Raw genomic sequence first — 17,283 nt, forward strand, 5'->3', positions numbered from 1 at the left:
GACTTCTTTGGCGGCCTAAGTCTCTTCCTGCCCTCGTACAGAACCCACTGCGCCTCAGACCAATTCATACATGTTACACATGGCTCGTTGCGGGAGCATTCTCGCCCCCGACAACGAGTACAAACTTCGTGTGGATCCACATCCACAAATGATCTAAATCCGCCGCATCTACGCCCCTCCAGCCCGGGGCACACTCTACGGGCGACTGGGGGGCGCGGCGAAATCTCCATTTCTTGATCACTCATTATTTCAATGAAAAAAGAAATGCCAAAGTACTTACAAACATATACTCTCAATCACACTAGGAAAAAGAGGGCTGATACTCAAAGCAAACGACAAAGCGGGCAGAGCGATGACGAGCACGTCCTATCCTCACACGGCCGAAAGCAAAAGTGATTTGTTTACCTCCCAGCCGCGCGACGATCGGACAAGCAGTTAACTACCGTTCTCCCCTTGTTCAAAGCTTACGACCGTTCCAGCTGCCGCTAGCTACTTCCTATTGTTAAAGGACCGATGGTTTGTATTACGTATCGGAACAATTATAAAATACAATGAAAATAGTTTGAGCTATTGAGGTTCCAATGCACCGCCTCCAAAAGACTTTCACAGTCCAGTGGTTAGGAATCTACCTGACCTCTGCTACCGACAACCATATCAAACCATTTCTCTAAATAATCATTCAATTAATCGAACTTACCTCAAGAACTACGGCCACTTTACCCTGAGCTAAAGCCATAAGACTAGATGTCAGGTGAGCATAAAATGCTGGGGTAACTTCCATCTCTCCCTATTGAGAAAAGTAAATTTTAGAATGCCAATGCTTGTAAATGTGACACTAATACTTGCTACCTTCTAGATGATACGTGGAACATGGCTATTAATATTTCTTCTGTGATATTTCAATGTTATATCAAATGTAGCACTGCTTTTTCACAATATAGTATGTACAGTGTAACTCATAATCACAGACCTTGCACATATACTAGATACATCACTACACACAGGATAATAGGTTTTTCACATACATGCAGATAACGTACTAGATATATCACTACACAGGATAATAGGTTTTTCACATACATGCAGATCAAAGCTTCATTAGTGAATTATTTTCCACAAAAAACAGCACCACACTATTACTGTAACTTTCAAAAGTATTTTCTCCAACATTAAATGTAAAAACTGGATAAGACGAAAGGACGAAAATTAGTTCTGTCACTAGTATATAACCTCACAAACAAATTTATTACCTTTCAAAAACTTATCTGATTGGGTAAAGTGCTACTTTTGTTGCACATGCATTACATTACATTATCTTACAATGAGCAAAAAAATACAAATCAAAGCTGAATCTATCAAAGCAAAAGTACAACTTGCCTTCCGATCACCCAGAGCAGAATCAAACCCAGCTGACACCAGAACCAATTCTGGAGCAAACTAGAAGGAAATATGCATTTCATATCATCAATAATATTCCAACAGTCACACTACCATACAATCTACTGGAAACCGTTTTGTAAAGGATCTGAAAGTACTGTAGTATACTATGGTTGGTGCCTTTACTGTGACTAGTTATCAAGGTAATGACTGAATTATTTACTTGTGAACTTTACGCAAACAATTTCCAGGGCTAAACGTGCTGTAGATAACCTATCATATGTCTTCCAATTCAAAATAAAGATTCCATTGAAGATGTCAGTTGGCATAAGGTTTCACGGGTTGATTTTAAAATTTCTATAGCACATTTCACTCAAATATGACAATTTGTCCAAAATTGCATTTTTCCTAACTATACAAACCTGAGGTCCTTTTACAATAGGAAGGTACTAGCGGCAGCTGGATAGGTCGTAAGCTTTCGAACAAGGGGTTCGGTAGTTAACTGCTTGTCCGACAGGCGCGCGCGCGCGACTGGGAGGTAAACAAATCACTTTTGCTTTTGGCCCAAGCAAAAACTGCAGAGTGAGGGGTGGCATGAGGTGGGGCTATGTGTAAAAGGACCTCAGGTTTGTATAGTTAGGAAAAATGCAATTTTGGACAAATTGTCATTTGTTCCGACACGGCATACAAACCTTCGGTCCTTTTACAATAGGAAGACTCACTTCTTGGTGGGTGGAATCTGAGTCTTTTGTGAACAGACTGGGTGTTTCGCCCAACCTTGGAAGCCTCCCTGGTCGTAAGACGAGGGAGGGATCCAAGCCTCTGTCCGATTGATCGGGGTGTGCACCGCAGGATCAATGGTCAGACCTCTGGACCGAGTACTAAGAGAGAGGCAAGCGTATCTCTTCGTACCAGCAATGTAAGAACTTGTTCCTGTACAGGAGCAAAGATAAAGTCGGTGGTTTTTTTTTGACTCTTGTAGGCATCCACTTCCCCCCCCTTGTAGAAGGAAGTGGTGGATATTCTGCTCCTATCCCTAGTGAAAGGGATAGGATGGGGCTCTGTCATATAGCTCACCGGCATCTCGTCCTTATCCAGCAGGGTAATGACCGTATCCCTCTACCCACAGGTAGAGGGTTAGAAAAAAGATAGAAAGAGAAGCCAGTCACTTTCTCATTCACTATCTATTCATACAGTCACACCAGGACTCGATGCTGTTCAGCCTGCTAGTCTGGGTTAGCTAGACGACGTGTTGAGCAGCCACCACGGGTCCTAAGGAAACGATCCAAGGACCTATGGGCAATACCAAGAGGTATAAGGAAGTGCCGGTAGTCTGGTTGTACCAGACCCCCTGCCTTTCCATACCTTGCGCCACGGAGAAGTTCTTACGAAACGCCAACGATGGGGCCAATACTTCTGACTTCGTGAGCTCTCGGACGGGACGTACGGATGTCGTCACTACCAATCAGCCTCATACGCCCTCCTGAAGAACCTCACGCAGCCAGGACGAAAGAGTGTTCTTGATACTTCTTTCTTGGTGACCCCGTTGCTAACGAAGAAGCGTCGACACTCAGGCCCGAGGTGTCGAGTTCTCTTCAGTAAGCGCCGTAGCGTCCTCCCAGGACAAAGCAGCATCTCATCCACATCATTATCTGCATGAAGTTCCCGTACTCTCTTCGCCGATGCCAGGTCCAGCAAGAAGAGGGTCTTGTGAGTTCCCTGGTTTGGCAAGACCTTTGGAGGCTGCTCTTAAGCAAGGAGATCTCGAACGAGTTCGAGATGTCCAATCCCGTCAGTTTCAGGACGAGCATCAAGGCGGCTCTGTATCCTTTGACTGTGGGAACTTAGAGGAGTTTCCTCGGCGAAGAAAAACGAGGAAAACCGCTACCTGCTGAAGAGTGGCTCTGAGAGGAGATAGGCCCCGTCTACGACACCAACCACAGAAGACGGCCGACTTCCCCTGGTACACAGCTGCAGAGGACTGACGGACGTTTCCAGCATCTCTGTTGCTGCGCTACGAAAAAAGCTTCTCGTTCGTTTCAAGAGATGGTGGATAACAGCCAGCCGTGAAGACGTAGGGACTGGACTGCTCGGTGGTACCGCTCACGTGTGGCTGGGCGAGAAGGTTGTGCCAATGGGGAATTCTCTCGGTTCTCTTGCGAGAAGAGCCAGCAGGTCCGGATACCAAATGGCCTGTGGCCATTTGGGAGCCATCAGGATCATCCTGAGATTCGGGAATGACCCAGTGCTCGACTGATCACCTTGCGAATCAGCTGAACGGGGGAAAGGCATAGGCGAAGAGGTCGTCCCACGGGTGTTGAAGAGCGTCCTCTGCAGCTGCCCATGGAATCCGGCACGGCAGGAAGAAAACACCTGGAGCTTCCTGTTTGCCGGATGGCGAACAGATCCTCGACTGGGTCGCCGCCACAGGTCGAAGAGCCTTTCCGCCACGTCCTGGTGTAGAGACCAATCGGTCCCTATCACCTGATCCCGACGGCTGAGCGTGTCTGCTACTACATTCCTTCCCTGGAATGTAGCGTGCCGACAGCTCTATTGAGTGCGCCTCGGCCCACTCGTGCACCTGCCGAGTCAACTGATACAACGGGAGAGACACTAGGCCCCCCCTGTTGTGTTTTGACGTAAGCCACCACCGTGGTGTTGACGTACATCAACACCACTGAGTGTCCCATCAGCGGTCCTGGAACTCTTGAGAGAGCGAGGAACGCTGCCTTGAGTTTCAGTACATTGATGTGAAGGTGCTTGTCGTTCTCGTACCACACTCCTGAAGTCCGCCAACTTCTTCCAGGTGTGCGCCCCACCCTCCTCGGTCGATGCGTCTGAGAGCAGCTGCATGTCCCGGGGGGGAGAGTGCGCAGAGGGCACTCCTCTTAAGGGGTTCCTGTCGTCCAGTCACCGGCTATGGTCCCCTGCCTCACCTCCTGTGTCCGTGACATGGAAAGCTTGGGGGATCCGCGCCTGTGACCAACTCTCCTTCAGTCTCCCTGAAGAGACCGCAGGTGAAGACGCCCGTTAGGGACTGGCTTCCCGAGTGACGACAGGTGTCCGATCACGACTTGCCATCGCTGAGCTACCTGTTCCTGCCGAGACAGGAACTGGTTGGCTGCCTCGCTGAATCTGCTGATCCGAGTCTGCGGGGAAGACTCGCCCTGCTACCGTGTCGATCCGCATACCCAGGTACTTCATCCTCTGCTTGTGCTCGAGATCGGACTTTTCGAAGTTCAGAACGATCCCCAGATCGCGACAGAACTCGAGCAGTCGATCCCGTCCTGTAGCAACTGCGAGCGGTAGCTCGCCAGGACTAAACCAATCGTCGAGATACCCCATCAGACGTATCCCGTGCGAATGGGCCCAAGCAGACACCAGAGTGAACACTCGCGTGAACACCTGTGGGGCGGTTGAGAGACCGAAGCAACGTGGCCTGAGCTGGTACACCGTCCCGTCGAGGATGAATCGGAGGTATTTTCTGGAGGAATGATGAATGGGTATTTGTAAATACGCATCCTTCAAGTCCACTGAAAGCATGTAATCGTTCTCCCTGATAGAGTCGAGCACTGCGCGTGCCGTCTCCATCGTGAACCGGGTCTGGCGAACCAACCGGTTCAGGGGAGAGAGATCTATCACCGGGCGCCAGCCTCTCGTAGACTTTTCCACCAGGAAGAGTCGGCTGTAAAAGCGGTGACTGATCCGTGCCGATTCTACAGCTCTCTTGCTCAGCATGGTCTTGATCTCCTGTCTCAATGCTACGTCCTTCGATGCCCTGGAACGTACGCCTGCTGTTGGACCGGGTTGGAGGTGAGGGGTGACCGAGATTCGAAGGTTAATAGATCTCCCTACCGCCCAAGGAAGCAATCTACCAATCCGTCCCAGGTCTCGGTGCCGGGTGGCGTGCCAAGTTCGCCCAATGGCTGGCCAGGCAACCCCCCCCACTTCCGGCAGCAGGTGAGGGGGAACGCCGTCCTTCCACTGTGAACGTCGTCTGGGTGGGGCTAATCGACACCTGACAGGAGAGAGCGATACCGCTCCGACTCATTCCAGTCCTCGTCGAGGTCGAAACCTCAGGAGGACCGAAGGGGTATTTAAATACGGTGTCCGAAGACACGTAGAAACGCCTCTGTCGCAGTAGAGGAGGTGAAGTAGCTTGTTCGACCGTCCAGAACTGAGAGAGCCTTCTTGTCCGGAGACGAGAGACTACCTGGTTCAACCAGTCGGCAAGCTCCAATCGCGGCAGACCCACCGTCGATTTTGGGTTCCCTCTCGGGCCCCAAAACGACTCGAGCCGAGACGTGGCTCTGCTGGTGGGAGCGGTGATCCTTCCCCGAGATCATTGTGCTGACGAATCAGCGCCGTAAACCTCGACAAAGTCCCTCTGGATCTCGGAAGTCACAGCATCTTGCAGAGTGGGACCGTTAAGCCCTTCGAACAAGAGCATTTCCGAGAACCTTCCTCCTAAGAAGGGGGAACAGCGACAGCCCTCTCGTCTCTTCCCCATCCACTTGCGCATACGTCCTGGCCGGTCCCAGAACCGTGCCTGGCACGTAGGGCGTTGTGGTGGGATCATGAGGGGCGCACCCCTACGATCACTCCTCAATACCTCGCTCCTCCCGGTTGTACCCGAGGAGGTTGAAGGTACGGGAGAGGCAGACCTGACGCTCCCTCATTGCTCGCTGGCAGCACCAGCAGGCTTTGAGGGCTGCAAGGACGATCGTCAACCCGCGTGGCGATCGAGCTGCAGGCCTGGTCGAACCGTCTCCTGTGGAGGACGGCTGGACTGAGCACAGCGGCCCCGATCTCGAGTATCAGAAGAGCTGGTGCTGGTTGCCGTACCCGTTCGCCTTTTCTGTTGAGAGCGGACGGGTCAGGCGACCTGCAGGCTCCACTGTCACAGTGAGACAGGTGCTTGTCCTCACGGCACGTCACGTCGCTGGTTCCAGCCGTGGCTGGCACCGGCGAACGGGGGAGGACCTCTTCCCAGCCTCAGCCCGTGGTCCGGTCGTGGACCGTCACGTCCCCGGGTATGCAGCTGTTTCGCCGCGAGAGTGAGAGCTGGTCTGGTGAGAGTCGCATAAGCGGCTGTCACCAGTCTTCCGCCCCGTGCCGTGAACCTGACGCTGAGCGGACTCAGAGGTCTGTTTCCTGGCTGCACGGTCGCTGTAGGCGACCGTACACTCGGTACCTCCCAGCGAACGAGAGGCCGAGAACGGACCCTGATGCAGTGGCAGAACCACTGACACCAGGCGAGGAAGTACCGGTGTTAGCCGGTACCCCTCTGGTCCCCGTAGTCGTTCTTCCTTGCGGAAGAGAGACGGGCCCCGCTCCCAAAGGAGCAGGAGGACCAGCGGAAGGAACCCTCCCGTCCCACCGAGGTGAGACGGGTCCCGAGAAGCTCCCGAGGGAGACTTCTTAGGAGGGAGGAGGCAACCTTCTTCTTCCTCGGCTGTGAAGCCTTAGAAGTCGAAGGGGAAGAGGCGGCAGCCGACGACGATGAAGAAGATGAAGACGACGACGACGACACCTTCCTTCCTCCCTCCTTCTCGTCAGCTTTCCTCAGGACAGACGTAAGATCTGCTATCCAGGGGGCGGGCCGGGGCTGCTGTAGCCGAAGCCACAGGGCCCGGACGCCACCTGTACAGACAGACAAAGTCTGGGGTAGTACCACCACGAACAGGGACGACATCAGCAGGTATGGGCATCTCAGGAACAGCAGGCACAGCCAGCACAGCATCGGTAGGGACAGCCAGCGCAGCAACGGCAGGGACAGCCAGCGCAGCAACGACAGGGACAGCCAGCGCAGCAACTGCGTGGACAGTCAGCCCAGAACTCGGCAGGTACGGCAGCAGCACGGCAACACAGGAAGTGGAGCAGCAGCCAGCAACATCCTGGTACTGGCGGCAGGTCCAGGGCGAGCATCTAGGGCAGCGGAGTGTGGTCGCTGCAGCGCGGCAACCACAGCGGCGGCGCACGCCCCCCTCTCGGTACGGCGAACGGCAACTTCACAGCGGCTGTAGGCAAGACTGTACCATGTGAGGCGAGTACACCAGGTGAGGAGGGACGTCGTCACCTGGTTGGCGTGGTCACCACTCCATGGGTGACCGCAGTAGGCCCAGACATAGAACCGCAGCCCCTGGACACTAGCACGCCCTGCAAATGGAAGGACGCCCATACCTCACCAAGGTCCACCCTCGTGGCAGTAGCACCTGCGGAAATAACAGTAATAGCGATTATGTGGGGGGGAAGTCCCTCGCGCGGGGGGATGAGCCCTCTCCGAACGAGTGGAAGACCCCTAATACAATTGTTACATCGGGCACCGAGCGCCCTCCCCCCCGCGCTGACGGATCGGGCGAGGAGAAGAACGCCGATAACCTCCCCCCCCCCAAGGGCCCCCCCCAAGGGCCACTGTGGGAGCTGAGCGGGGGGGGGGTTCTCGTTCCCCACCCCCGCACAGCACCATGTACCCAACAACAATATAAGAGCCCGAGAGCAATCGTGCCATCGGCCCCGAATGCAAGGGCATAAGGATCAATTCCCTGACTGAGCGGAACTTGAACCAAATAAATATTGATGCAATCAATAACAAGGGAATAAAACCCTGCAAATGCATCTTGCATACGATTCACTTCACAATGAATAAGGGCTCGGATCGAGCGCATTTGCGCCCTAGGTACCGAGCGCAAGGGTGAAAGGATCAATTCACCTTACCTTTATGGGATCAAGGTTTCTGGAAACCTTGATCCATAATGAATTGATGCAATCAAAAATATATGAAAATGAAAAGACTACTGCGCTTGCGATTTCACTTCATCATAAATAAAAAAGGGGAAGGATCAATTCCCGGGAATAGCAGAAACATTGATCCCAGTAAACAATGCAATCTCAATAAAAAATGAAAATGAAAAAGAACTGCATTGCGAACTTGGGGGCAACCTTGCGGATTTCACTTCATTCAAAATCAAAGGGGGAAGGATCAATTTCCGGGTAAGCTCGGAAAAACTGATCCAAAATGAGTATTGCTACAATCAAAATAATATATGAAAATGAAAAAGAAATACTGTACTTGCGATTCCACTTCCATACTAAATAAGTTTCCGTGCCGAGCGCATTCGTTCGGCAACGGGCATACAGGTCAAAAAAATATAAATGAAAAGAGCACTTACTTACGATTTTCATCTACACATTTCCAACCCAATCTACGCTCGGAGCGAGTGCTCCCGCCCTCGGCACGAGCATACACAATACGAGGATCATTTCTGGGAAAATGAATTCCCGCACTTACGCCCTTCAGTCCCGGCACTCGGGTAATCGGAGGGCGTGGTGACACCAAGATCCTTAATTCACAAAGAATTCAATGAAATGATTGTACTTACAATTCAGTTTCACTAGATAATTAGAAAAAGAAAAATACAATCATGCGAAAGCAAACGACGATGAAGCGGGCAGAGAGCGATGATACACGTCCAACACGCAGCAGGCCGAAAGCAAAAGTGGTTTGTTTACCTCCCAGTCGCGCGCGCGCGCCTGTCGGACAAGCAGTTAACTACCGAACCCCTTGTTCGAAAGCTTACGACCTATCCAGCTGCCGCTAGTACCTTCCTATTGTAAAAGGACCGAAGGTTTGTATGCCGTGTCGGAACAAATCTCGGATTTACTTGAAATGAATTGTTTTAAATGAACATTAACTCTCTTTCAATAAAAGTTACAAGAAACCAGTTGATGGAACCCGTCGCCAAGTATACAAATCCCACAAAAATATGGAGCCTTTATTCGTGAGGAAGAAATTGGATGGATTGTCTGCCACCTAAAAGAAAGTTTTATTCTAACCTCTGGGCAACCAACAGCAGCATCATATCCACATGATATTAGAATCAGCTCTGGGTTAAACTGGAAAGAATATTGACAACAGTATAAAACAAAATAATAACTTCCATCTTAAATGCTAGGTTAAAGCATTGCAATACTTTCCTAATGCAGAATTACACGTCATGAGGACTCCTCAACTGAAACATAAGTGTCACCTCACCTAGAAGGGTGTCTTCAGTGGCTTCTTGTACAAAAAAATGAGGTTAACAGTATAGATAAGTAAAATGACAATCATAAAAAAATATGTAACAGTCTGCATCAAGCTATATTTATTTTCCTTGCTTTTCCAAGTTTTGGGCACTATCGTATTCTGAACTTACTAACCTAACATAACTATTCAGGGACTTAATTTAACCTAGCCTGTGAAATTGGCATAAAAATGAACACTTATACAAAACAAACATAAGTCTTTTAGTAGTATTGTTACTGTTCAGGAACTTCTGGAAAAGACAGAACACAGACTCACTCTTTCAGGAACTTATTCTAGACATGATGAAATGCAGACTCATTGAAGTTCAGAATGTATCTTGAGAGATCAAAGACTTTAAAGATTAGGGAAAATAGTAAAATGGACTAAATTCAAATTTGACAGTGGTAGGAAAGAAAAATCATCGATTTGAGCAGTCCTACGATTATACAGAGTTCCTCGAGGTAAATATGGGTAACGGTAATCCTAGCAGATAAACAAATGCTTTGGTAAACATTACAAAACTATAGAAACTGATTTGTCTCATTATCTTAAAGTAGTTATTACAGTACAAGTTGTAATAATTTTATAATTATTTTATTCAAATTGATATATCTGCCTTTTAAACTCCATTAATTTGCTTCTAAACCTCAAAAATAAACCAAAATTTCTTTAAATTACAGCTGTCTGGACTCACCTCATAGGCCACAGGAAGTAAAACCTGATGAAATACTGCTAAATAATCTTCGTTCTTCATCCCAGTCTGGTTGAGAGGGAGGTTGAAATTAAACCCTCTCCCTGGTCCACTACCTATGTAGGTGTATTCACTCTCCCTCAACTCTGGCCAGAAGCTCCCGTGTTCGTAGCGGTGGATGGAAAAGTAGAGAACTCTGGAAGAAGAAAAAGTAATGTCATACTTCAACGTTTTTGTTCACACATGTGTGGTTTGTGTTCATAATGGTGACAGGATAAAAATTTTACAAAAATATTCAAAATAGTGAAAGCAAATCTTTCATACATAATACATATACTGCTTGACTGAAAAATGACAATTTGTCTAAAATTGCATTTTTCCTAACTATACAAACCTGAGGTCCTTTTACAATAGGAAGATACTAGCGGCAGCTGGATAGGTCGTAAGCTTTCGAACAAGGGGTTCGGTAGTTAACTGCTTGTCCGACAGGCGCGCGCGCGCGACTGGGAGGTAAACAAATCACTTTTGCTTTGGCCCAAGCAAAAACTGCAGAGTGAGGGGTGGCATGAGGTGGGGCTATGTGTAAAAGGACCTCAGGTTTGTATAGTTAGGAAAAATGCAATTTTAGACAAATTGTCATTTGTTCCGACACGGCATACAAACCTTCGGTCCTTTTACAATAGGAAGACTCACTTCTTGGTGGGTGGAATCTGAGTCTTTTGTGAACAGACTGGTGTTCGCCCTACCTTGGAAGCTTCCCTGGTCGTAAGAGTGAGGGAGGGATCCAAGCCTCTGTCCGATTGATCGGGGTGTGCACCGCAGGATCAATGGTCAGACCTCTGGACCGAGTACTAAGAGAGGGGCATGCGCATCTCTTAGTACCAGCAATGCAAGAACTTGTTCCTGTACAGGAGCAAATATAAAGTCATGGGTGGGTTTGACTCTTGTAGGCATCCACTTCCCCCCCTTGTAGAAGGAATGGTGGATATTCTGCTCCTATCCCTAGTGAAAGGGATAGGATGGGGCTCTGTCATATAGCCTCACCTGCATCTCGTCCTCATCCAGCGTAGTGACGACCATTGGCCCTCTGTGCCCACAGGTAGAGGGGAAGGAAAAGATGGGAAGAGAGAGCCAGTCACTCACTCACTCACACATCCATCCACACAGTCACACCAGGACTCGATGCTGTTCAGCCTGCGAGGGTCTGGTTAGCTACACAACTTGTTGAGCAGCCACCACGGGTCCCAAGGAAAAGGTATCCAAGGACCTGTGGGCAATATCCCGAAGGTAGAAGGACGTAAAGGTAGTCTGGTTAGACCAGACCCCTGCCTTCAGGACCTGCGCCACGGAGAAGTTCTTGCGAAACGCCAACGAGGGGCCAATACTTCTGACTTCGTGAGCTCTCGGACGGGACGTACGGATGTCGTCACTACCATCAGCCTCATACGCCTCCTGATGACCTCACGCAGCCAGAATGAAAGAGTGTTCTTGGATATTTCTTTACTTGGTGTGACCCCCTGGGTGCTAACGAAATCTCGTGGACTGTCCAGGCCTGAGGTGACGTGTTCTCTTCAATATAGCGCCGTAGCGCCCTCACAGGACAAAGCAGCATCTCATCCGCATCATTATCGGTGAAGTCCAATAGGGAGGGAATCGTTTCATGAATGACTCGAAACCGTGGCATCAGGGACTGGGACGGTTTTCTGAGTCTTCCCGCAAACGAAGTTCGGGACGAAATCGAGCGTCACGGATCCCCATCCCCTGGAGTGTCGTACATCATAGGAAAGACCATGAAGTTCCCCTACTCTCTTCGCCGATGCCAGGGCCAGCAAGAAGAGGGTCTTGAGGGTCAGATCCCTGTCTGACGACTCTCGGAGTGGCTCGAACGGTGTTCGAGTCAGACTCCTAAGGACGAGAGTCACGTCCCACGCAGGGGGCCTGAGTTCCCTGGGTGGCAAGACCTCTCGAAGCTCCTCATCAGCAAGGAGATCTCGAACGAGTTCGAGATGTCCAACCCCCTCAGTTTCAGGACGAGCGCCAAGGCGGCTCTGTATCCTTTCACTGTGGGGACTGATAGGAGCTTCTCTCGGCGAAGAAAAACGAGGAAATCCGCTACCTGCTGAAGAGTGGGCTCTGAGAGGAGGATAGACCCCGTCTACGACACCAACCACAGAAGACGGCCCACTTCCCCTGGTACACAGCTGCAGAGGACTGACGGACGTTTCCAGCCATCTCTGTTGCTGCGCTACGAGAAAAGCCTCTCGTTCGCAAGAGATGGTGGATAACAGCCAGCCGTGAAGACGTAGGGACCGGACTGCTCGGTGGTACCGCTCGACGTGTGGCTGGGCGAGAAGGTTGTGCCAAGGGGGAATCTCTCTCGGTTCTCCTGCGAGAAGAGCCAGCAGGTCCGGATACCAAATGGCTGTGGCCATTTGGGAGCCACCAGGATCATCCTGAGATTCGGGGTGACCAGCGCTCGACTGATCACCTTGCGAATCAGGCTGAACGGGGGAAAGGCATAGACGAAGAGGGTTGTCCCACGGGTGTTGAAGAGCAGTCCTCTGCAGCTGCCCATGGGTCCGGCACGGCCGAGAAGAACACCTGGAGCTTCCTGTTTGTGCCGGGTGGCGAACAGATCCACGACTGGTCGCCCCACAGGTCGAAGAGCCTTTCCGCCACGTCCTGGTGTAGAGACCATTCGGTCCCTATCCACCTGATCCCGAAGGCTGAGCGTGTCTGCTACTACATTCCTCTTCCCTGGAATGTAGCGTGCCGACAGCTTATTGATGTGCCTGAGCCCACTCGTGCACCTGCCGTGTCAACCTGGTACAACGGGAGAGACACTAGGCCCCCTGTTTGTTGACGTAAGCCACCACCGTGGTGTTGTCGCACATCAACACCACTGAGTGTCCCATCAAGCGTTTCCTGAAACTCTTGGAGAGGCGAGGAACGCTGCCTTGAGTTCCAGTACATTGATGTGAAGGTGCTTGTCGTTCTCGTCCCACACTCCTGAAGTCAGCAACTCCTCCAGGTGTGGCGCCCCACCCTCCCTCGGTCGATGCGTCTGAGAACAGCTGCATGTCCGGGGGGGGCATGTGCGCAGAGGCACTCCTCTTAAGAGGTTCCTGTCGTTCGAGCCACCCCCCCCCCGGCTAGGTCCTGCCTCACCTCCTGTGTCAGATGACACTGGAAAGCTTGGGGGATCCGTCGCCTGTGACCAACTCTCCTTTAGTCTCCATTGAAGAGACCGCAAGGTGAAGACGCCCGTGAGGGACTAACTTCTCGAGTGACGACAGGTGTCCGATCACGACTTGCCATCGCTGAGCTACTGTTCCTGCCGAGACAGGAACTGGTTGGCTGCCTCTCTGAATCTGCTGTCCGCGAGTCCGCGGGGAAGACTCGCCCTGCTACCGTGTCGATCAGCATACCCAGGTACTTCATCCTCTGCTTGGGCTCGAGATCGGACTTCTCGAAGTTCACAACGATCCCCAGATCGCGACAGAACTCGAGCAGCCGATCCCTGTCCTGTAGCAACTGCGAGCGGGAGCTCGCCAGGACTAACCAATCGTCGAGATACCTCATCAGACGTATCCCGTGCGATGGGCCCAAGCAGACACCAGAGTGAACACTCGCGTGAACACCTGTGGTCGGTTGAGAGACCGAAGCACATTGCCCTGTAACTGGTACACCGTCCCGTCGAGGATGAAGCGGAGGTACTTTTCTGGAGGGAGAGAATGGGATTTGGAAATACGCATCCTTCAAGTCCACTGAAAGCATGAAATCGTTCTCCCTGATGGAGTCGAGCATCTGAGCGTGCCGTCTCCATCGTGAAACGGGTCTGGCGAACAAACCGGTTCAGGGGAGAGAGATCTATCACCGGGCGCCAGCCTCCCGTAGACTTTTCACCAGGAAGAGTCGACTGTAAAAGCCCGGGTGACTGATCCGTGACGATCTCTACAGCTCTCTGCTCAGCATTGGTCTTGATCTCCTGTCTGAGTGCTACGTCCTTCGGTGACCCGGGGACGTACGACTGCTGTTGGACCGGGTTGGAGGTGAGGGGTGGCCGAGATTCGAAGGGTAATAGATATCCCTCCCGAAGGACATTCTACAATCCAGGGTCTCGGCGCCGTAGCGCTGCCAAGTTGCCCAATGGGCTGGCCAGCACCCCCCCACTTCCGGCAGCAGGTGAGGGGGAACGCCGTCCCTAGCGTTTCCCCCCTTTCTTCGACTTCTTCCAGAGCCTCCACGGGATGAGGAGGGCTGGGAGGAGGGCTGGTTACGGCCCCCCTTGCCAGAAGTTGAAGAAGACAGAGTCATTCCTCGGGGCTTCGACGCAGCAACCGTCTTAGCAGCCGAGGAAGCGCTAGCCGAGCTCTTAGACTTGGCCGCAGTCCGAGGCTGCCCAGAAGCCTTCGAGACTGCCTGGTGAACCAGACGTCACTGTCTTCAGTGCGCCGTCTGTCCACCGCAGCGTCCACCATCTCTCCTGGGAAGAGAGACGTGGAACTCCGTAGAGGTCCGTTTCGAAGCCCCAACGCCGCCCTCACGCCCGGCCGCCCTGGAAACCCGAGTAAGGACAGCGTCCCTTCGTCGGAGAACCAGGTTGGCCCACAGGTTCACCGTCTGGTGGGCAAGGAAGGAGATGGCTCTTCCCCCAGACTGGCAAAGTCTCCTGAAGGCCGAGTCCTCTTCGGGAGAAATTCCCCCGGAGTTGGCTGCGACCTTAGATACTGTGAGGGACCACAGATCTAGCCAGGAGACGGCCTGGAAAGCTGCCATGGCGGTAGATTCCAGGCCGAGTGCCTCTTGCTGCGAGAACCACAGGTTCTCGGACAGGAGCTGTTGCAGAGACACACCGGAGTCAGCCTAGCTAACTCCGGGTTCACCTGTTTGGGCGGCATCGGGTCTTCAGATGGCACGTAAAACCGCCGCTGTCGTAGCAGAGGAGGTGGAAGCAGCTTGCTCGACCTGCCAGACTTGAGCGAACCGTCTTGTCCGGAGACAAGCGATTCAACCTGGTCTAGCACTGAGTCCGCAAGCTCGGAACGCGGCAAACCCACCGTCGGTCTGGGTTCCCTCTTCGGGCCCCAGAACGACTCGAGCCGGGACGTGGGCTCGGATGGTGGGAGCGGCGATCCTTCCCCGAGGTCGTTGTGCTGACGAATCAGCGCAATAACCTCGGCAAAGTTCCTCTGGATCTCGGGTGATAGCATCCTGTGGAGTCGGACCGTCCAGTCCCTCGAACAGGAGTACCTCCCGAGACCCTCCTCCCTCAAGGAGAGAGCAGCGACAGCCCCCTCTGGGTCTCCTCCAACCACCTGTGCGTACGGCCTGGCTGGTCCGAGAACCGAGCCTGGTACGTACGACGACGTGGCGGGATCCTGAGGGGCGCACCCCTCACGATCACTCCTCAATACCTCGCCCCTCCCGGTGTGTAACCCGAGGAGGTTGAAGGTATGGGAGAGGCAGACCTGACGCTCTCTCCTCGCTCACTGGCAGAACCAGCTGGCTTGGAGGGACTGCAGGCGATCGCCAACCCGCGGTGGCGAGTCGAGCTGCAGACCTAGTCGAGCCGTCTCGCGTGGAGAACGGCTGGACCGAGAACAGCGGCCCCGGTCTCGTGTGTCAGAGGAGCTGGTGCTGGTCGCCGTACCCGATCGCTCTCTGTGAGAGCGACGGTCAGGCGACCGGCGAGCTCCACTGTCACGGTGAGACCGGTGCATATCCTCACGGTGCGTCAGTTCGCTGGTACCAGCCGTGGCTGGTGCCGGCGAACGGGGGGACCTCTTCCCAGCCTCAGCCCGTGGCCGGTCGTGGACCGTCACGTCCGCCCGGGTAGCCAGCCGCTCGCCGTGAGAGCGAGAGCTGGTCTGGTGAGAGTCGCTGTGAGCGGCTGTCACCAGTCTTCCGCTCCGTGCCGTGAACCTGACGCTGAGCGGACTCAGAGGTCTGGTTCCTGGCTGCACCATGGTGGTTGAGGGGGGGCCGTTCGGCTGGTATGGCGACCGTACACTCGGTACCTCTCGCGAACGATGCGGCCGAGACGGATCCTGCTGCCGTGGCCGAACCACTAACAGCAGGTGAGGAAGTGCCGGTGTTAGCCGGCACCCCTCTGGCCCCCGTAGTCTTCTTCCTTGCGGGAGAAGAGACGGGTCCTGCTCCCGAAGGAGCAGGGCGACCAGCGGAAGAACCCCCCCGTCACCAGAGCGAGACGGGCCTTAGAAGCTTTCCCGAAGGAGACTTCTTAGGGGGGGGGGAGGCGACCTTCTTCTTCTTAGGCGGGGGAGCCTTAGAAGAAGAAGGGGTGAAGAGGCGGCAGACGACGACGACGACGAAGAAGACGATGAAGACGACGACGACACCTTCCTCCTCTTCTTCTTCTTCTTCGTCAACCTCCTCAGGACCGACGTCAGATCTGTCATCCAGGACGGAGCCAGGGGCTGCTGTTGCCGAAGCAACAGGGCCCGGACGTACCATAGTCCGAACAGACCGCATCGGGAAGCAGCGGCGCCAAAGAAGTGGGACAACATCAGTCAGGGTGCGAGCATCACAGGAACGGCAGTCGAGACGGCAGGCAAAAGTCGGGTGATTAGGAGGAATCCTCTACCCGCCTCGCGCCCGAAGACGAGCGGATAGGAGGACCCAGAGTAAAACTCTCGACGTCGGGGTATCTAGCGCCCTCCTCCACACTCGACACATCGGGCCCGTGGAGAGGAGAAGGACCTAGACACCGCCCCCGAAGGGGAAGGGGGCGCGAGACGTGGAAGTTGAGCGGGCGGCAGGAAAGAAGACGAAGTAAGTCCGTCACCAAAGGAGTCGCGGGAGAGCTTTCCGACGACTCCTTTGCAGGCCTTCGCTTCTTTCCTGCCCTCATACAATGTCCACTGCCGCCTCCTCGACCAGTTCATACAAACTCACAGGGCTCGGCCCGGGTGCATTCGCGCCCCGGCACCGAGCACACAAAACATGAGGGTCTATCTCGGGGAAAGATCTGAATTTCCCACATTTGCGCCCTTCGGTACCCGGGCAAAGTCTCCTTGGGGTAGCGAGGCGCGGAGATTCCATCATTAATGAATTCAGCGTAATTAATATGAAAAGAGAGAATACTGTACTTACAATCTTTCATACACAATTACAAACAAACAAGAAA

General features: G+C 52.9%; 1 protein-coding gene across 8 annotated transcripts in view; it reads right to left on the bottom strand.

The window, feature by feature from the left end:
* LOC135205071 (histone deacetylase 6-like) overlaps window positions 1–17,283 on the bottom strand; it is a 167,190-nt gene that overhangs the window by 125,011 nt on the left and 24,896 nt on the right. For 6 of the 8 annotated variants that reach the window (XM_064235349.1, XM_064235351.1, XM_064235350.1 and 3 more), the window contains exons 8-11: window positions 10,137–10,329; window positions 9,214–9,273; window positions 1,378–1,437; window positions 698–787 (exon numbers count right to left, since the gene is read on the bottom strand). In XM_064235349.1, the coding sequence (XP_064091419.1) occupies window positions 698–787; window positions 1,378–1,437; window positions 9,214–9,273; window positions 10,137–10,329 (403 nt within the window). The remainder of the gene's footprint in view (window positions 1–697; window positions 788–1,377; window positions 1,438–9,213; window positions 9,274–10,136; window positions 10,330–17,283) is intronic. The other 2 variants (XM_064235354.1, XM_064235355.1) reach the window with 2 other exon arrangements.

Source organism: Macrobrachium nipponense, chromosome 48, assembly GCF_015104395.2.
Source record: "Macrobrachium nipponense isolate FS-2020 chromosome 48, ASM1510439v2, whole genome shotgun sequence".
Lineage (NCBI taxonomy): Eukaryota > Metazoa > Arthropoda > Malacostraca > Decapoda > Palaemonidae > Macrobrachium > Macrobrachium nipponense.